Source organism: Mobula birostris, chromosome 4 (assembly GCF_030028105.1).
Source record: "Mobula birostris isolate sMobBir1 chromosome 4, sMobBir1.hap1, whole genome shotgun sequence".
NCBI lineage: Eukaryota > Metazoa > Chordata > Chondrichthyes > Myliobatiformes > Myliobatidae > Mobula > Mobula birostris.
The window spans coordinates 3,653,242-3,672,125 of record NC_092373.1 but is presented as its reverse complement, the minus strand read 5'-3'; the positions used below and the strand labels follow the sequence as shown (position 1 = coordinate 3,672,125).

The following is an 18,884-nucleotide window of genomic DNA, read 5'->3' as shown; positions in this document are numbered from 1 at the left end:
TCAACATTGTTATTTATAGTTTTATTATTGTCATACAATGCTGCCACAGAACAGCAAATTTCATGACATGCCAGTGATATTGAACCTTTCTGGTAGAAAGCCATCCGTGCTCCCTGTGCAAAGATAAATACCTGTATGTGCTCTCTATACTGTTGTTGAGCCTCATACTCCCGCTGCTGATTTTTCAACCTCTCCTCTTTAGTCTTCACGAAGTTCTCATAGTCACCCCGATATGTTTCCAAGCGGTGTGAGTGCAGATGAACGATGTCAGTGGCCACAGCATTTAGAAAATTGCGATCATGCGACACCACCAGAATAGTGGACTGCCAGGTCTGGAAAGGAACACCACAAGACCATAACACATTGGAGAATGAGGCCATTCAGCCCATCAGGTCCTTTCCGCCATTCTATTATTGCTGATTTATTATCCCTCTCAACCCATTCTCCTGCCTTCTCCCCGTAACCTTTGATGCCCTGACTAATCAAGAACCCATCAACCTCCACTTTAAATATACTCAATGACGGTCTCCACAGCAGTCTGTGGCAATGAATTCCATGGATTCACCTCTCTCTGCCTAACGTAGGCACCCCCACTATAGGAAATATCCTCTCCACATCCACTCTATCTGAAATCATGGATTTACTTTCACTGAATTAGATTAACTAATGTTGCCTGGGTTTCATCTCCTAAGTTACAGAGAAAGGTTGAACAAGTTAGGTCTTTATTTTTTGGAGCGTAGAAGGTTGAGGGGAGACTTGATAGAGGTGTTTAGAATTATGAGGGGGATTGATATGGTTGACGTGGTTAGACTTTTTCCATTGACAGTGGGGAAGATTCAAACAAGAGGGCATGGGTTGAGAATTAGAGGACAAAAGTTTAGGGGTAACATGAGGGGGAACTTCTTTACTCAGAGAGTGGTAGCTGTGTGGAATGAGCTTCCAGCAGAAGTAGTTGAGGCAGGTTCTATGTTGTCATTTAAAGTTGAATTGGATAGATATATGGATAGGAAAGGAATGGAGGGTTATGGGCCATGTGCAGGTCAGTGGGAATAGGATAGGATAAGAGTTCGGCACGGACTAGAAGGGCCGAGATGGCCTGTTTCCATGCTGTAATTGTTACATGGTTATAAGTGATAACTTCAGAAATCAGAGGTGCAAAGGGACCTTAAGACCATAAGGCACAGGAGCAGAATTAGGCCATTCAAGCCATGAGTCTGCTCCGCCATTCCATTACGGCTGATTTATTATCCCTCTCAATCCCAGGCTTCTGCCTCCTCCTTACTGAAAGCAACACAGTGATATGGCAGAGAAGGTACTGAGGGCCAACAGAGTAAAGACTCACCTGCAAGTAGTTTTCCAGCCACAAGATGGCTCGCACGTCCAACATGTTTGTAGGCTCTGAGAAAATCAGGAAGTTATTTCTGAGAATCCAAATATCAATCTCAGATTTAATTGTCATTCAGCTGTATATAATTAATCAAAACAGTGTTCTTCCGGAGCCAAGGTACAAAACCAAATACCAACAGTCACACACAGCACATGATTACAGTAACAGTAAAACATACAGTCACAAAAAAATAATAATCTATCTCGTGCCTGAGCACTCTGTTCTGTAGATTGATGTTGCATGGGATGTTGTGGGTGAGAACAAGCCCTGCAGCAGTCTGATCGTTACGTGCTAGTGTAGTTACAGACGAACAATCCAGCTTCTCTTCCACCGAGCGAACACTGGAGAACAGCATCGTCGAGAGGGGCTAGCCCCCAACCCATCAAGGATGCCACACCATGTCTCCTCAGGGGTCTCCTCCCCCGGGCGGCTGCAACAGGCAACCCCGTGGCATGAGGGACTCGTTCACCAAACAGCTGGGGGCATGCAGTTCTCCATAGTCAGTCTCACCGTGAACCAGTGAACCAGCCTTGCAGTATTCTCTACTAACATCTGAAGCCAGCTATTTCATTTTCAACCTCAAACACCTCAATGGAGATAGTCTACAGACACTTAAGTAGATGAAAAGTGCAGTTGCTCGTAAAACTGTGTCAATTCCCCTTGCAGGGACAGGGGCAACCAGTTAAGACCACAAGACTATAAGACACAGGAGCAGAACTAGGCCATTCTGCCCATTAAATCTGCTCTGTCATTCCATCACGGCTGATTTATTATCCCTCTCCAGCCTATTCTTCTGACTCAGAACATAGAACAAACTGCCCCTTTGGCCCATAATGTTATACCCACCCTTTAATCCAGTCTAAGATTAATTTAACACTCCCCCCCTCCCCACAAAGCCCTCCATCTTTTCTATCATCCACGTGCCTATCTAAGAATCTCTCAAATGACCCGATTGTATCTGCCTCTATCACTACCCCTGGCAAGGCACTCCATGCACCCATCACTCTGTAAAAAACATACTTCTCACATCTCTCCTAATATTTTCTTCCAACATCTGAAGTAATACCCTCTCATACCAGCCACTTCTGCCCTGGAAAAGTGTCTCCAGCTGTCCACTCTATAATGCCTCTAATCATCTTGTACACTTCTATCAAGTCACCTCTGGTCCTCGTTCGCCACAAAGAGAAAAGCCTGAGCTCACTCAACCCATCCTCGTAAGACATGCTCTCTAACCCGGGCTGCGTCGTGGTAAATAGACTCAGAATAAAGGTATGTCCCTTTAGAACACAAATGAGGAGGGATTTCTTCAGCCAGAGCATGGTGAATCTGTGGAAATCAATACCATACAGCTGTGAAAGCCAAGTCAATGGGTATATTTAAAGTGGAGGTAGATAACTTCTTTATTATTAAAGGTGTCAAAAGTTATGAGGAGAAGGCAGGAGAATGGGGTTGAAAGGGATCAGCCACAATGGAACAGTGGAGCAGACACAACGGGCTTAGTGGCAGAGAAGGTTCTAAATGGACATCCCTCTATTCCGAGGCTGTTCCTTTAAGTCCTACAATTCTCCACGATAGGAAACGTCTTCTCCGTGTCCGCTCTATTCCACTCTATCTAGGGCTTTGAATATTCAGTAGGTTTCAATGAGATCCCTTCTCTTTCTTCTAAGTTCCAGTGAGCCATCATATGCTCCCCATATATTAACCCTTTCATTGGAGTACATAAGGTAACACATGAATTGCATGTCTGAAAGAGGCAACTTACCATCTAGTAGCAGAAGATCAGGTCTGAGAGAGGAGAGAGAGATTAATGGAGAGAGCTGTCAAATCACATATTAACATTAAATTGTTGTTCCAGGCTTGTACCCCAACTACCAGCAAGGCAACGATTCTGCCTCACATTTCAGGCTGACAAAACACATCAAACGATAACTGTGAGCAAAAAAGGCCCCAATTGAAAGATGGAACAATACATTACTAAGGCATAGAGTTTAAACTGCACACTGCAGAGGACAGAAAGCTCCACAATAAAGGTTGAGTCAATGACGAGGAAATAAAATGCAATGTTAGCATTCATTTCGAGAGGACCAGAATATAAAAGCAAGGATGTAATGTTCAGGCTTTATAAAGCACTGGTGAGGATTCACTTGGAGCATTGTGAGCATTTTGGGCCCCTTATCTAAGAAAGGATGTGTTGATGTTGGAGAGGGTTCAAAGGAGATTCACGAAAATGATTCTGGGGTTCAAAGGCTTGTCACATGAGGAGCATTTAATGGCTGTGGGCTTCTACTCATTTGGAATTCAGAAGAAAGAGGGGGGATCTCATTGAAACCTATTGAACGTTGAAAGGCCTCGACAGAGTGGATGTGGAGAAGGATGTTTCTCATGGTGGTGGAGTCTAAGACAAGAGGACACAGAAAAGAGCAGTATCCTTTCAGAACGGAGATGAGCAGGAATTTCTTTAGCCAGAGAGTGGTGAATCTGTGGAATTAGTTGCCACAGACGGCTCTGGAGGCCAAGTCATTGGATATACTTAATGCAGAGGTAACGGATTCTTCATTAGTCAGGGCATGAAGGGATACAAGGAGAAGGCAAGAGATTTGATTTGAGGGGGAAAATGGATCAGCCAATGATGAAGTGGCAGAGTAGTCTTAATGGGCCAACGCTCTGATTTTGCCCCTGTATCTTATGGTCTTATGGGTAATCAAAACTGCCCAGTGCATCACCAGCATCAGCCTACCCACTATCAAGGACATATATTTAGAAAGGTGCTGGAAAATGGCCAGTTATATCATGAAGGATCCCATACAAGTTCCCTATATGCACATCTATGTACATCATGCTAGATGTGCAGTAGGGAGCATCCTAACATGCTATATCACTGCAGGGTATGGAAACTACACCGTGACGGACAGGAAAGCTCTACAATGGGTAGTCAGAACTGCCCAACACATCACCAGCACCAGCCTACCTATCAAAGATGTTGAGGCTTTGGAGGGGGTTTTGCAGAAGAGGTTCACCAGAATGCTGGCTGGATTGGAGGGCATGTACTATCACCAGAGGATGGACAATCTTAGGTTGTTTTCTCTGAAGCAGCAGAAGCTGAGGGGAGATTTGATCCAAGTTTATAAGATTATGAGAGGGCTTGACAGAGAAGACAGACAATATCTTTTACCAAGAGTTGAAATGTCTAATACCAGAGGGCATGCATTGAAGGTGAGAGGGGGTAATTTCAAAACAGATGCGAGGGACAAGTTATTTTTACACAGAGAGTGGTGGGTGCCTGGAATGCGCTACCTGGGGTGGTGGTACATCAGAGACTTTTAAGAGACGTTTAGATAGTCACATGAATGTGAGGAAAATGGAAGAATATGGACGTGGTGCAGGCAGAAGAGGGGATTAGTTAGGTTACCATATGACTACTAATTTAATTGGTAGGCAGAACACTGTGGGCTGAATGGCCTGTTCCTGTGTGAAGTGCCACAAGCCTGCTCCATTATTCAATGGTTTGTAAAACAGGCATCTGATCCATATCTCTATTTAAAGCCCAGCCACTATGGTCACCAGCTTTAAACTGAGTATGGACAGTGACATGGCAGATGAACCACTTACTTGGCGAACAATGCCCTGGCTAATGCCAGCCTCATTCTCCAGCCGCCAGAGAACTCCCTGCAAAAAAAAAAACCATTACAATCAGTTTCTGGAACAAAACTATCGTATCAGCTTCAAATTCACAAAGAGAGGCACAGGATGCATTTGCAGGAAGATGGAAGAGAATTAAAGTTCAAAGTAAATATACTATCAAAGTATGTATATTTTACCATATACTACCATGAACAGGCAAGATGGCACCAGCGACAAACATGACTAACAGCAACATCCTACAGACAGTCCAGGAAACCACTTCTTTTCTTTCTTCTTTTAAATACACTTCTACTACTAATTTGTGTGTGACTGGAGCCTGGAATGTACATTTTGATAATGTGTTTGTGGACTGAATGACCGAACTGGCACCTTTGCTTTCCCCAAGGGAGTTCGGCGTGGTTGGGAACAGAGCATGTGGCATAGTAGCACAATGTAAACCCGTGATCAACTCCAACTCTTGACCAACTCGCCGACTAGAGCATTGAGTAAGATTGAAATCAATGAAGGTGAGAGCAGAAGGCAAGTGGGTGTTCAGCGCCATCTACCTGCATTTGACTGGTTCCCCTCTCCCTCTCACTTGCTGCTGCTGGTGTCTTGGGTCTTGGGGAAGGTTTGATTGGTGTGGTTTGTGGATTGGACTCATTTCAGAGGACTCTGCATTTCATGTTATATGTCGGACTGGCTCCACAGCCTGCAGTTAATCAATGACACAGTGCAAAATTGAAATGAACTGAACTAAGCTGAATGTTCCTCAACTGTTTCAAGGACTCTGCAGTTTGACGGTTAATATTCTGTGTGTTGTTCACTCATGTTTTGCTGTTTGCACAATTTGTTTGCTTTTTGTGCACTGGGTGTTTGATTTTATTTTGAACAGGTTCCATGCTGCTTCTTTGTTTCGTGGCTGTCTGCGGGAAGATGAATATCAGGGTTGTATACTGCACACATACTTTGATAATAAATGTACTTTGATTCATTTTCTTGCAGTCACTTACAGGAAAACACCCTGAATACCCTGCCACCAACAAGGTCTCATAATTAGGACAGTGAGTTGTTTACTGTACTACTTAGCTGTGCTGCACACTACATGCATTTTGAATTATATTTGCTTTATTTGTGGTAATATTTCACTTTCTATTCCGTATGTGATACATATTTTGTGGGTGCACTGTGGTCTGAACAAACATTGTTTTGTTTGGTTGTATACACGTACAGTCAGATGACAATAAACTTGAACTTGAAAAATAAAGTAATCTAATAAAATTTATGAAAAATTATACATAAACAAAGAATGACAAATACCAACGTGCAAAAAAAGACAAACTATGCAAATAAAAGAAAGTAATACTGAGAACATGAGCTGTAAAGAATCCTTAAAAGTGAGTCTGTAGATTGTGGAAGCAGTACAGAGTGAGATGAGTGAAGTTATTCACAGTGGTTCAGGAGCCTCAGGGCTGTTTAGTAGTAAGCGTTGCTGAGCCCGGTGGTGGTATCACAGGCTCCTGTATCTCCTGCCCGATGGTAATCGTGAGAAGAGGGTACGAACTGGAACTAGAGGTCTTTGAAGAAGGATGCTGCTTTCTTGAATATAAACATGAGTGACAAGAGCAGTTGTACAGTGCTTCCATCACGTTCCTCCGTTCAAGAAAACTCCAGCAAATGCAACAATTAGCATCAAGACTGGCCTGTCTGAAGCCTGCTGTATTGGAATATTTTCTTTGCTTGTAATGTATATACCTACTTATATACATGTAACTGTTTACTATTTTTCATAGTGCTCACAGTACATATCCGCAGTTGTTCAGTGTACCCTCTAGTGGTTACAGTTCTTTGTATCATTCTGGAAAGCTCTGGAAGCTTCTCTGGTGTTGTAATATTTGAATAGGGGCTATCTGATTGGTTAACTCTCATCAATGAACTTAAATAGAAAATCTCTGATCTACGGTTATAAAAAGAGCCCACAAGACTCTGCCATCTTTGCTTCTTCTCTCCCTTCCATGACTCGCCTCTGCTCCTGTTACTCTGTGTTTTCAATTCCCTTTGTGCTATTAACGCTCAATAAAACGATCATGAAGCAACAAGTTCTGTGCCTCATTCTTGAATTGCAAAAGAACCTTGCATTATAAACATCAAAATCCAACAAGCCTATAATCCCAAAGTCCTGTCAGTTCAAAGCTCTATCAATCCCATTTCTGAGCGCATACTGACTCAGTGCACACAGATCTTCATGACATAATATTCTGAATACTTGTGACCTCTTAAGAAATATCTTCTCTCCTTAGACAGAAACACATACAAAATATTGGAGGAACTCATCAGGTCAGCTAGTATCTACAGAGGGAAATAAATAGTTGACATTTCAGGCCAAGACCCTTCAGCAGGACTGGAAAGGAAAGGGGCAGGAGCCAGAATAAGAAGTGGGGAGTGCAAGCTGGAAGGTGATAGGTGAAGCCAGGTGAGGAGGAAGGGAGGGAATTGGTAGAAGATGTAAAATTCAGAAGAAGTAGTTATCTGATAGAAGAAGACAGTGAGTCATGGGCGAAAGAGGAGGAGGGGAAACAAGAGGGAGGGAATGGAAAAAGAGAAGGGGGGGGATTAGAAACTATTGGAAGTTTGAGAAAATAATGGTCATGCCATCAGGTTGGGGGCTACCCAGATGGAATACGAGGTGTTGCTCCTACAACCTGAGTTTGGCCTCACCCTGACAGTAGAGGAGGTCATGGACCAACATATTGGAATGGGAATGGAAAGAGGAATTAAACAGTCAACCCCTTTTCCAATCTACAGCCCTAAATCCAAGATGCAAGGAGAAACAGCACCACATTAACCCAGGCAGGCATCCTTCAAATCTGATGTTTGAAATAAGATCACTTCTTGCTTCCAAACTCAATGGATGAGATGAGAAAGGAGAAGAAAGAAATGACAAGAGATTACAAAAGGAAATGGGTAATGTACACAGACACAAGGGATTCTGCAGATGCTGAAAATCTTGAGCAACACACACAAACTGATGGAGGAACTCGGCAAGTCAAGAGGGCCCAGACCCATGAAGGGCCTCGACATGAAGTCTCAACTGTTTATTCTTCTCCACAGATGCAGCCTAACTTATTAGATTCTCCAGCATTTTCTAAATCTATGTTGCACATCATATAATGCTCTATAATCGATAAGTAGTATTACTGATAAAATACTATCTGATATTTCCCCTAATCAATTTTAACAGCATTATCATTTTTTGCTATCTCTTACCTCGTTACTTGCTTCTGCATTTTGGAACTGAATCCCAAACCAGCTAGAATAACTGAAGCCCTGAAAATAGAATAGGAGACCAAATTGGACACAGAAACAGTGTGCAGAACTATTCATTTAAGAGGGGGAGAGAGTCTGAACACCAGAAAGCAAGAGCTGAATGTTTTTTTTTCCCCCTCTGTCCTGCCCTTTATTACGTGCAGGTTATGTACACAGTGATTTCAGTTCAGTTTCTGGTCAATGGCAAACTTGGCGATATGGAGAGTTGGTGTGAGGGACACTTTGACAATACTGATACCAGATATCGTGGATGATAGCTGGGTTTATCTCTTGTTGGATATCGCCATTCCTGGGCTCAAATGTTACTTGCCACCTCTCAGCCCAGGCCTGGAGATTGTCCAGGTCTTGCTGCAGTAGGATCTAGACTGTTTTTTTATCCAAGGAATCATGAATTCCCTGGTTCCTTAAGGTTGTCATAGCCGGGGGAGGTAGTGGAGATAAGCTCCTGCTACTTATTAAGTGGTAGCGTAGCGGTTCATTCAATGCTTTTAAAGCTCAGGGCATTCCAGAGTTTGGAGTTCAGTTCTGGCATTGTTCTGTAAAGAATCTCTGTACGTCTTCCCTGTGCATAGGTTTTCTCCGGGTCTTCTGGTTTCCTGCCACAGTCCAAAGATGTACAGGTAGGTTAATTGGTCATTGTAAACTGTCCTGTGATTAGATTAGAGTTAATCAGGTTTCTCAGGGGTTGGCTCAAAGGGCCAGAAGAGCCAACTCCACGCTGTGTCACAAAGTAAATAAGTGCTCCCAATGGCATGTGTCTCAAACAGCCTCTGACAACCAAGTCCAGCTCCTGGCTTTCTGCTGTGGCTTAGCTACTAAGCCCGGCGGAACCATTTCTACTGACAGGAGAAGGGGCAAAGGCAGGTTACTGGCACATTAAAATCATTCGCTTTGGGTAGATGAGGCTTGTCAAGCATAGTTGGCACCTCATCTTCGAGATGGAAATCTCTCATCTCAAACTTCTGCTACCTTGCAGTGATACCTACTTATGGAGAAGACTTCGGCAGTAAACTCTGAGATAAAATGGGGAGCAGGAGTCCTAAATGAAGTCTCATGTTGAGTTCAAAACTGACTGGCAACTCCTGTGACGCTAGTTTGGTGCCAAACTGTATCGGTTTCTGCCAGTGTTTTGAATTCATCAACCGTGCGGAGAGGGAAACCTGCTGCACGGGCAACAACTTGTTCTCCATATTGCATTGCCCTGGTTTGTACACTGGCTTGTGTATATCCACGGTTGAGCCTGTTCAACAGCACGCCTACGTGAATGCTGTACAAATTTAGAGAGCCACAGTAGCATAGCATTTCCAGGGCCAGCCATCGGGGTCTGTTAGAAGCTGATACATAACCCACACAGTCACAAGGGCAGCGTCAAGGTGTTCTGGCTTCCTCCCACATTCTAAAGATGTACAGGTTAGGATTAGCAATTTGTGGGCACGATATGGTTCAGGGTGAATGGTGAAACGTTTAAAGGGAACATGAGGGGGAATTTCTTCACTCTCTGTACGTTGTGCGAGTGTGGAAGAAGTGGTGGATGCAGGTTCGATTTCAACAATTAAGAGATCGGGTACAGAGGGTTGATAAGACTAGGTAGATGAACCGTTTGGCATGGATGAGATGGACTGCAGAGCAGATTTCTGGTCTGTAGTGGCCTAATGAACCTATAAAAGTGGCTGAGGTGTCCTCGTTGTTGAAACACACCTGGCTGGAGCCTTGTCTGCCTCGATCTCCTCCAACTTGGCATAAACTTCAGTCAGCCGACTGCTCTCTGTGCCATCGCCTCTGGAAGAAAAATTCAGAAAACAGGTTTTCATTTTGTGAGTTACAAGCTGAACTCCATTATAAACTCACAACTTTTCCTTCATCCACTTTCTTTTCTCCTTGCTTGACTTTCATAGGACACAATAGGTGCTGAACCAGAACTCAAGATGAGCCCAATCCATAAGAAACAAGAATTGGGCCATTCAACCCATCAAGTGTGCTCTGCCAGTCCACTGGACTATGGGATTAATAGCTTTGTGGTTAAATTTGCTGATGATACAAAGATAGGTGGAGGAGCGGGTAGTGTTGAGGAAACAGACAGCCTGCAGAAACTTAGATAGTTTAGGTGAATGGGCAAAGAATTGGCAAATGAAATGCAATGTTGGTAAGTATACGGTCATGCACTTCAGTGGAAGAAATAAACGGGACAAGCTATTATTTTGATGGGGAGAGAATTCAAAATACAGAGATGCAAAGGGACTTGGGAATCCTTGTGCAAGATACCCTAAAGGTTAACCTCCAGGTTGAGTCGCTGGTGAAGAAGGCGAATGCAATGCTATCATTTATTTCTAGAGGTAGAGAATATAAGAGCAGGGATGTGATATTGAGGCTCTATAAGGCACTCATGAAACCACACTAGGAGTATTGTGTGCAGTTTTGGGTTCCTTATTTTAGAAAAGATATACTAATGTTGGAGAGGGTTCAGAGAAGATTCACGAGAATGATTCCAGGAGTGAAAGGGTTACTGTATGAGGAACGTCTGGCAGCTCTTAGGCTGTATTCCCTAGAGTTCAGGAGAATGAAGGGGCAATCACATAGAAACACTCTGAATGTTAAAAGGCCTGAATAGATTAGATATGGCAAAGTTATTTCCCATGGTAGGGGAGTCCAGGACAAGGGCACAACTTCAGGATTGAAGGACACCCATTTAGAACGGAGATGCGCAGAAATTACTTTAGTCAGAGGGTGGTAGATCTGTGGAATTTGTTGCCACAAGCGGTTGTGGAGACCAAGTCATTGGGTGTATTTAAGGCAGAGATAGATAGGTTCCTGATCAGCTAGGGCATCAAAGGGTATGGGGAGAAGACAGGGGATGGGGATGACTGGAAGAATTGGAGCAGCCCATGATTGAATGGCGAAGTCAAATATCCTACTTCTGCACCCATATCTTACAGTCTTATTATGGCTGATTTATTATCCCTCTCAAACCCATTCTGCTGCCTTCTCCTTGTAACCTTTGGCACCTTTACTAATCAAGAATCTATCAACCTTCACTTTAAACATACCCAATGACTTGGCCTCCACAGCTGCCTATAGCAAAGAATTCCTTAGATTCCTTAGAAATCCCTCTTCATCTCTGTTCTAACTGGACTCTATTCTGAGGCTGTGCCCTCCAGTCCTAGACTCCCCCACTATAGGAAATATTCACTCTGTCTAGAACTTTAAATATTCGATAGCTTTCAATGAGATGCACCCTCATTCTTCTGAACTCCGCGACTACAGGCCCAGAGCCATCAACCACTTCACATACGTTAACTCTTTCATTCCCAGAATCATTCTTGTGGACCTACTCTGGGACCTCTCCAATCCATCAATTCCCATCACAATTGAATAGAATTGACATTATTACTTACATCCTTCAAAATCTTTGTATTGCGTCTCCATCTAAGTGAGCAATGTGCAATTTATAGTAACTTGTATGTACAACAGGACAGTCAATATAACAGAGAAATACAATTGTATCAGCGTGAATTAATCAGTCTGATGGCCTGGTGGAAGAAGCTGTCCCAGAGCCTGTTGGTCCTGGCTTTTATGCTGCGGTACCGTTTCCCAGATGGCAGCAGCTGGAACAGGTTGTAAATGTCCTGAGATTGAGGGAAGTACAGTTCCCATACCAGCCAATAATGTAGCCAGTCAGGATGCTCTCAAACACGAGGAAATCTGCAGATGCTGGAATTTCAAGCAACACACATAAAAGTACAGGCCAGGCAGCATCTCTAGGAAGAGGTACACTCGACGTTTCAGGCTGAGACCCTTCGTCAGGACTAACTGGAGGAAGAGCTAGTAAGAGATTTGAAAGTGGGAGGCAGAGGGGTGGTTCCGAAATGATAGGAGAAGACAGGAGGGGGAGAGATGGAGCCAAGAGCTGGACAGTTGATTGGCAAAAGGGATATGAGAGGATCATGGGACAGGAGGCCCAGGGAGAAGGAAGGGGGGGGGGGAAGAAACCCAGAGGATGGGCAAGGGGTATAGTCAGAGGGACAGAGGGAGAAAAAGGAGAGAGATAAAAAGAATGTGTGTATATAAATAAATAACGGATGGGGTACGAGGGGGAGGTGGGGCATTAATGGAAGTTAGAGAAGTCAATGTTCATGCTATCAGGTTGGAGGCTACTCAGATGGAATATAAGGTGTCGTTCCTCCAACCTGAGTGTGGCTTCATCTTGACAGTAGAGGAGGCCGTGGATAGACATATCAGAATGTGAATGGGACGTGGAATTAAAATATGTGGCCACTGGGAGATCCTGCTTTCTCTGGCGGACAGAGCGTAGGTGTTCATCGAAACGGTCTCCCAGTCTGCGTCGGGTCTCGCCAATATGTAGAAGGCCGCATCGGGAGCACCAGATGCAGTAACCATATAACCACATAACAATTACAGCATGGAAACAGGCCATCTCGGCCCTTCTAGTCCTTGCCGAACTCCTACTCTCACCTAGTCCCACCGACCTGCACTCGGTAAGCATATCATCCCAGCCGACTCACAGGTGAGGTGTCGCCTCACCTGGAAGGACTGTCTGGGGCCCCTGAATGGTGGTGAGGGAGGAAGTGTAAGGGCAGGTGTAGCCCTCTTGTACTAGCCATTTCAGCCCTGGGAAAAAGCCTCTGACTATCCACACGATCAATGCCTCTCATCGTCTTATACACCTCTGTTAGGTCACCTCTCATCTTCTGTTGCTCCAAGGAGAAAAGGCCCAGTTCACTCAACCTATTCTCATAAGGCATGCTCCCCAATCCAGGCAACATCCTTGTAAATCCCCTCTGCACCCTTTCTATGGTTTCCACATCCTTCCTGTAGTGAGACGACCAGACTGAGCACAGTACTCCAAGTGGTGCCTGACCAGGGTCCTATATAGCTGCAACATTACCTCTCGGCTCCTAAACTCAATCCCATGATTGATGAAGGCCAATGCACCGTATGCCTTCGTAACCACAGAGTCAACCTGTGCAGCAGCTTTGAGTGTCCTATGGACTCAGACCCCAAGATCCCTCTGATCGTCCACACTGCCAATTAGTGTGACCTCAGTGGTTGGGAAGATGTTGGAGTCCATTATTAATAATGAGGTCTCAGGGTACTTGGGGGCACATGATAAAATAGGCTGTAGTCAGCATGGTTTTCTCAGGAGAAAATCTTACCTGACAAATCTGTTGGAATTCTTTGAGGAAATAGCAAGCAGCATAGACAGAGAATTGGTTGATGTTGTGTACTTGGATTTTCAGAAGGCCTTTGACAAGGTGCCACCGATGAGTGGCGGAGCAGACTCAATGGGCTGAATGGCCTACTTCTGCTCCTTTGTCTTGTGATCTTGTGAGGAGGTTGCTTAACAAGCTCTGAGCCCATGGTATTACAGGAAAGATTCTAGCGGTGGCTGATGGGCAGGAGGCAAAGAAAAGGAATAAAGGGAGCCTTTTCTTGCTAGTGCCAATGACTAGTGGTGTTCCATGGGGTCTGTGTTGGGACAGATTCTTTTTATGTTCAATGTCAATGACTTGGATGTTGGAAATGATGGCTTTGTTGCAAAGTCTGTAGACAATATAAAGATGGGTGAAGGAGCAGATAGTTTTCAGGAAGTAGACAGGCTATAGAAGGACTTAGGCAGATTAGAAGAATGGACAAAGAAATGCCAGATGGAATATAGTGTCAGGACATGTATGGTCATGGAGTTTTTGTAGAACAAATGAAAGGGTTGACCGTTTTCTAAATGGAGAGAAAATACAAAAAAACTGAGGCACAAAGGGACTTGGGAATCCTTGTATAGGATTCCCTGAAGGTTAATTTGCAGATTGAGTCTGTGGTGAGGAAAACAAATACAATGTTAGCATTCATTTCATGAGCACTAGAATAAAAAAGCAAGGAAGTAATGTTGAAACTTTATAAAGCACTGGTGAGGCCTCACTTGGAGTATTGTGAGTAGGTTTGGCCCCTTATCTTAGAAAAAACATGCTGATGCTGGAGAGAGTTGAAAGAAGGTTCACAAAAATGATTCCAGGATTGAATGGCTTGTCATATGAAGAGCGTTTGATGGATCTGGGCCTGTATTCACTAGAATTCAGAAGAATGAGGGGAACCTCATTGAAACCTATTGAATGGTGAAAGGCCTTGATAGAGTCAAAGTGGAGAGGATGTTTCCTATGGTGGGAGAGTCTAACACCAGAGGACATAGCCTCAGAATAGAGGGGTGTCCTTTTAGAACGAAGATGAGAAGGAACATTTTTAGCCAGAGAGTGGTGAATCTGCAGAATTACTTGCCACAGGTGGCTGTGGAAGGCAAATCTTTACGTATATTTAAGGCAGAAGTTGATAGATTCTTGATTGGTCAGGGCATGAAGGGACACAGGGAGAAGGCAGGAGAATGGGGTTGAGAGGAAAATTGGATCAGCCATGATGAAATAGTGGAACAGACTCAATGGACCAAGTAGCTTAACTCTGCTCCTATATCCAATAGTCTTAAGGTCTAAATAGCCTTTGACAACCAAGTCTAGCTCCTGACCTTGTTGGGCTTTGCTACTAAGCCCAACAAAACCATTTCCACTGACAGGAGAAAGGGCAAAGGTGGGTTACTGGCTTCTTAAAACAAGTCACTATGGGTAGGTGGGAATCGTCGGCCTTGGTCGGCGTCTCATATAGGATAAGGAAAAAGCTGACCTCAAACCTACGTAGCCTTGCAGCTATACCCACGCATGGGGAAGGGTTTGAGAGTAAACTCCGAGGAGCTGAAGTCCCTAAGGCAGTCTGGCATTGAGTTAAAAGCAACTCCTTCAATGTCACTGGTGCCTAACTGTATTTGTCTCTGCTGTTCCTTCACATTCATCTGCTGTTATGAGAGTGGGAACCTGCGGCATGGGCAACAGATTGCTCTCCAAAATGTGCAGCCCTAGCTTGCGTATCAACTTAGACAGTTAGGATGCAACATTCCTTGTTGATGTAGACCAGCGAAGGCCAAGACAGAAATCTTCAGAGTAATTTGTCTTGCACTATCAAAAGACAAAAAATTTCACGGCATATGTCAGAGACAATAAGCCTGATTCTGATTCTGAGAGCATAAGCTGCTGTCAGAGCTGAGGGACCTGGGACGTGAACCAGTATCGAGTTTTTGTACAAACACTGGATACCTCCCGCTGTAGTTTACTCACAGGCCAGCGTTCATCTTTGCCGTCAGAGCCTTCTCCTCCTGCAACAGGCCTTCCCTCACTGTGTCACACTCCAGTACGCTCTGTAAGGCCGACGTGTCGTCCCCAACCACTTCCTGTTCCACATGCAGGATGCTGATATGAGAGGGAATGCGAAGACTTCGCGCCGACATCATCTTCAGCAGCGTCGTTTTCCCCAAGCCATTTCGACCAACTAAACCATAACGTCTCCCATAAGCGAGGTGCAAATCTGCACCATTAAGTAAGGCCCTTGAAGACAGAAAGAACATGCTTTAAAACATATATCCTTTCCCTGATATTTTAATTAATACTTCATGAATACACCATTCTATTCCTTCAAAGAAATTATAAACATAGAACATTACAGCACAGTAAAGGCCCATCAGCCCACAATGTTAAACTGACCCTTTAAACTACTTGAAGATCAACCTAACCCTTCTCTCTCAAATAGACCCTCATTTTCCTTTCACCCATGATGAGGATTCGAGATTGTTTAAAGTAATTTCCACTACAAAAGTATAAAGGGGAACAAAATAATTGCTACCATTGATTTGACCAGCACAAAAAATCCACAAAAACACAATGCTGTAAGATAAAGAAAGCAATAATAAAAGACTTAATAAATACTTAAGATAGCTTATAACTTAGATTGATTGTATGTCCATAAAGTGATGCTAAGCACAGGAGTGTTTGTACACAAGGTGACTCTGACAGAAAAAGATGATAAGTAGTTGTGGTTGGGGGTGTGGAGGGATGGGTTCATGGGTGGAAGTGTTACTGCTTGGGGAAAGTAACTGTTCTTGCGTCTGGTGGTCCTGGTGTGGATGCTAAACAGCCTCCTCCCTGGCTGGAGTGGAACAAACAGTCCATGACAGGGTAGGTGGATCCTTCATGATGTTACTGGCCCTTTCTGTATATAATTGCAAGAAACAGTGAACTCTTTGCAATTACCTGGTTTTCTGCATTAATTACCTGTAACATGCTGTAATGGCTGCTCTGTAATGTTTCACTGCTAAGGCTAATGAAATGGCTTCTCTGTAATGTTCACCGCTGAAGTAGCGGTTTCTCTGTAGCAGCAATGTTTGGGTTTTGGCTGGAGATAACAGGACTATGGATGTGCATGTTAGCCAATCAGGATTTTGTTGCCCTGTCTTGTGAATCTAGAAGGAGTTTATTTTGCGGGTTTCTGAGAGACTGAGTGAGACAGCGAGGGAGAGGGAGAGGCAGCGGGAGAGGGGGAGGGGGGAGATAGATAGATAGAGATATGAGGAGAGAAGACGCAAATGGAGAGATTTGGTAAACCGCCGGTCGGGGTGGATTCAGAGCGAGGGTCTGAAGGGCAGCGACGATCGGAGGAGGTCGATGGTGAACGATCGGCTTATCAGTGAGCTCCAACTTTGCGCACAGACGGTTTAATAAGATTGGGGCCTTTTTTTCTTTTATTTCGTTTCTCTACTAACCATATAGTCAAAGTATAAGTTATAAAGCTTAATCGTTTAATCGCATATTGTGTACTGTTTGTTACTTTGGGGTACTGATTTTTAACAGGGGACACATCATGCAGCAACCACCCAAACGAGATTTCTTAAGTTTGGCTGGGACAGAGGTTATCACCCCCTATATTAAGCCGCTAGGCGAAGCGAGTGCTACATACCCATAAAATCTGGTCTGATCTTCATCTAAGTCACAGTAGTAGATAAAAACAATCTGCCTAAACTAATAACACACAAACAATTGTACTTCTCATGTCTTTATTGAATACATTGTTTAATTATTCACAGTCCAGGCAGGAAAAAAGAATGTGAACCCCTGTATTTAATAACTGGTAGAACCTCCTTTAACAGTGGAAAAGGTAAAGGGCTGGACAAGGAACCTGATTCCTTCTTCTTCATCCATAGATGCTGTCTGACCAGCTCAGTTCCTCTAGCATTTTGTGTGCGCCACCTCTACCAATAGCTCTTATCATCTTGTACAACTATATGAAGTCACCTCTCATCCTCGCTATTCAATCAAATTCATCAGACATAACCTTCCCTTCAAGCTATATCAGCTTCCTCTGATTTGCCCATTCTTTTCCTCGTGATCAATACTCCACTCCCACAAAATTCTTTCCGTTATCAGCCCTCTCACAGGTCTATAGTTACTGGCTTGTCTCTACTGCCGTTTTTGAAAGGCGGAACCAAATGTGCTGCCCTTCTCTCACTCCAAGCTGCCACTGAGCACATCTACATGGAACGCCGTCGCAGGAAAGCAACATCCATCATCGGGGCCTCCCACTATCCAGACCATATTCTATTCTCACTGCTACCTATTACTATTAATACATTTTTCTCTTTTTTGTATTTGTACAGTTTGCTGTCTTTTGCACATTGGTTGATTGTCTATCTTGTTGTATTTGGTCTTTCATTGATTCTATTGCTTTTCTTTGTACTTACTGTGAATACCTGTAAGAAAATGAATCTCAGGGTTGTATATGGTGACAAGTAATTTAAAAATCTCAGCCAAAGACTTAGTAATCACCTCCCTTGTCTTCCATTGTAGCCTGTGAAAAATCCCATCTAGCCCTCGGGACTTTTCCCCCTTTTAGCCCATCAAGACACTGAGCACCTCCTTGTTATTTACGAAGACTTTCAGGCACCCCTTCACTGAATTTTCCAAACTACAAAGTCTTTTTCCTTTGTGAGTACAGATGAAAAGAATTCGTTCTGGCTCCAGGCACAGGCAGCCCATGTTGTTCCTACTGAGCCTTATTCTTTCTCTGAATGTTCTTTTATCATATAACATAAAAGGTATAGGTGAAGAATTTAGCTACTCAGCCCATCAAGTTGCTTTACCATTCCATCATGACTTACTTATGATCCCTGTCAAACCCATTCTGCTGCCTTTTCCCCATAACCTTTGATGCCCTGACTAATCAAGAACCTATCAACCTCCACTTTAAATATACTCAATGACTTGGCTTCCACAGCCATTGTGCCAATGAATTCCACAGATTTACTCCCCTTATCTCTGCTCTCAATGGAATTCCCTCTATTCTGAAGGCTGTGTCCTTTGGTCCTAGATTTCCCCACTATAGAAAACATCCACTGTAGGCTTTTCAGTATTCAGTAGGTTTCAGTGAGATGCCTCTCATTCTTCTGAACTCCAGGCCCAGGCCCATCAAACGCTCCTCACCCTTTCATTTCTTGAATCATTCTCGTAAAATTCCTCTGAACTCTCTCCAATGCCAGCACATCTTTTCTTAGATAAGGAGCCCAAAGCTGTTCACAATACTCCAAGTGATGCCTCACCAGTGCCTTATAAAGCCTCAAAATTACATCCTTGCTTTTATATTCTAGTCCTTTCAAGGTGAATGCTAACAT

At 43.8% G+C, this 18,884-nt stretch overlaps 1 protein-coding gene across 3 annotated transcripts in view; it reads right to left on the bottom strand.

Annotated features, from left to right (window-relative positions):
• The window catches only part of abcf3 (ATP-binding cassette, sub-family F (GCN20), member 3), a 252,315-nt gene that overhangs the window by 42,770 nt on the left and 190,661 nt on the right, over positions 1–18,884 (bottom strand). For all 3 annotated transcript variants that reach the window (XM_072254865.1, XM_072254867.1, XM_072254866.1), the window contains exons 7-13: positions 15,505–15,771; positions 10,034–10,114; positions 8,276–8,335; positions 4,997–5,053; positions 3,150–3,172; positions 1,343–1,398; positions 132–332 (exon numbers count right to left, since the gene is read on the bottom strand). In XM_072254865.1, coding sequence (XP_072110966.1) covers positions 132–332; positions 1,343–1,398; positions 3,150–3,172; positions 4,997–5,053; positions 8,276–8,335; positions 10,034–10,114; positions 15,505–15,771 — 745 coding nt within the window. The remainder of the gene's footprint in view (positions 1–131; positions 333–1,342; positions 1,399–3,149; positions 3,173–4,996; positions 5,054–8,275; positions 8,336–10,033; positions 10,115–15,504; positions 15,772–18,884) is intronic.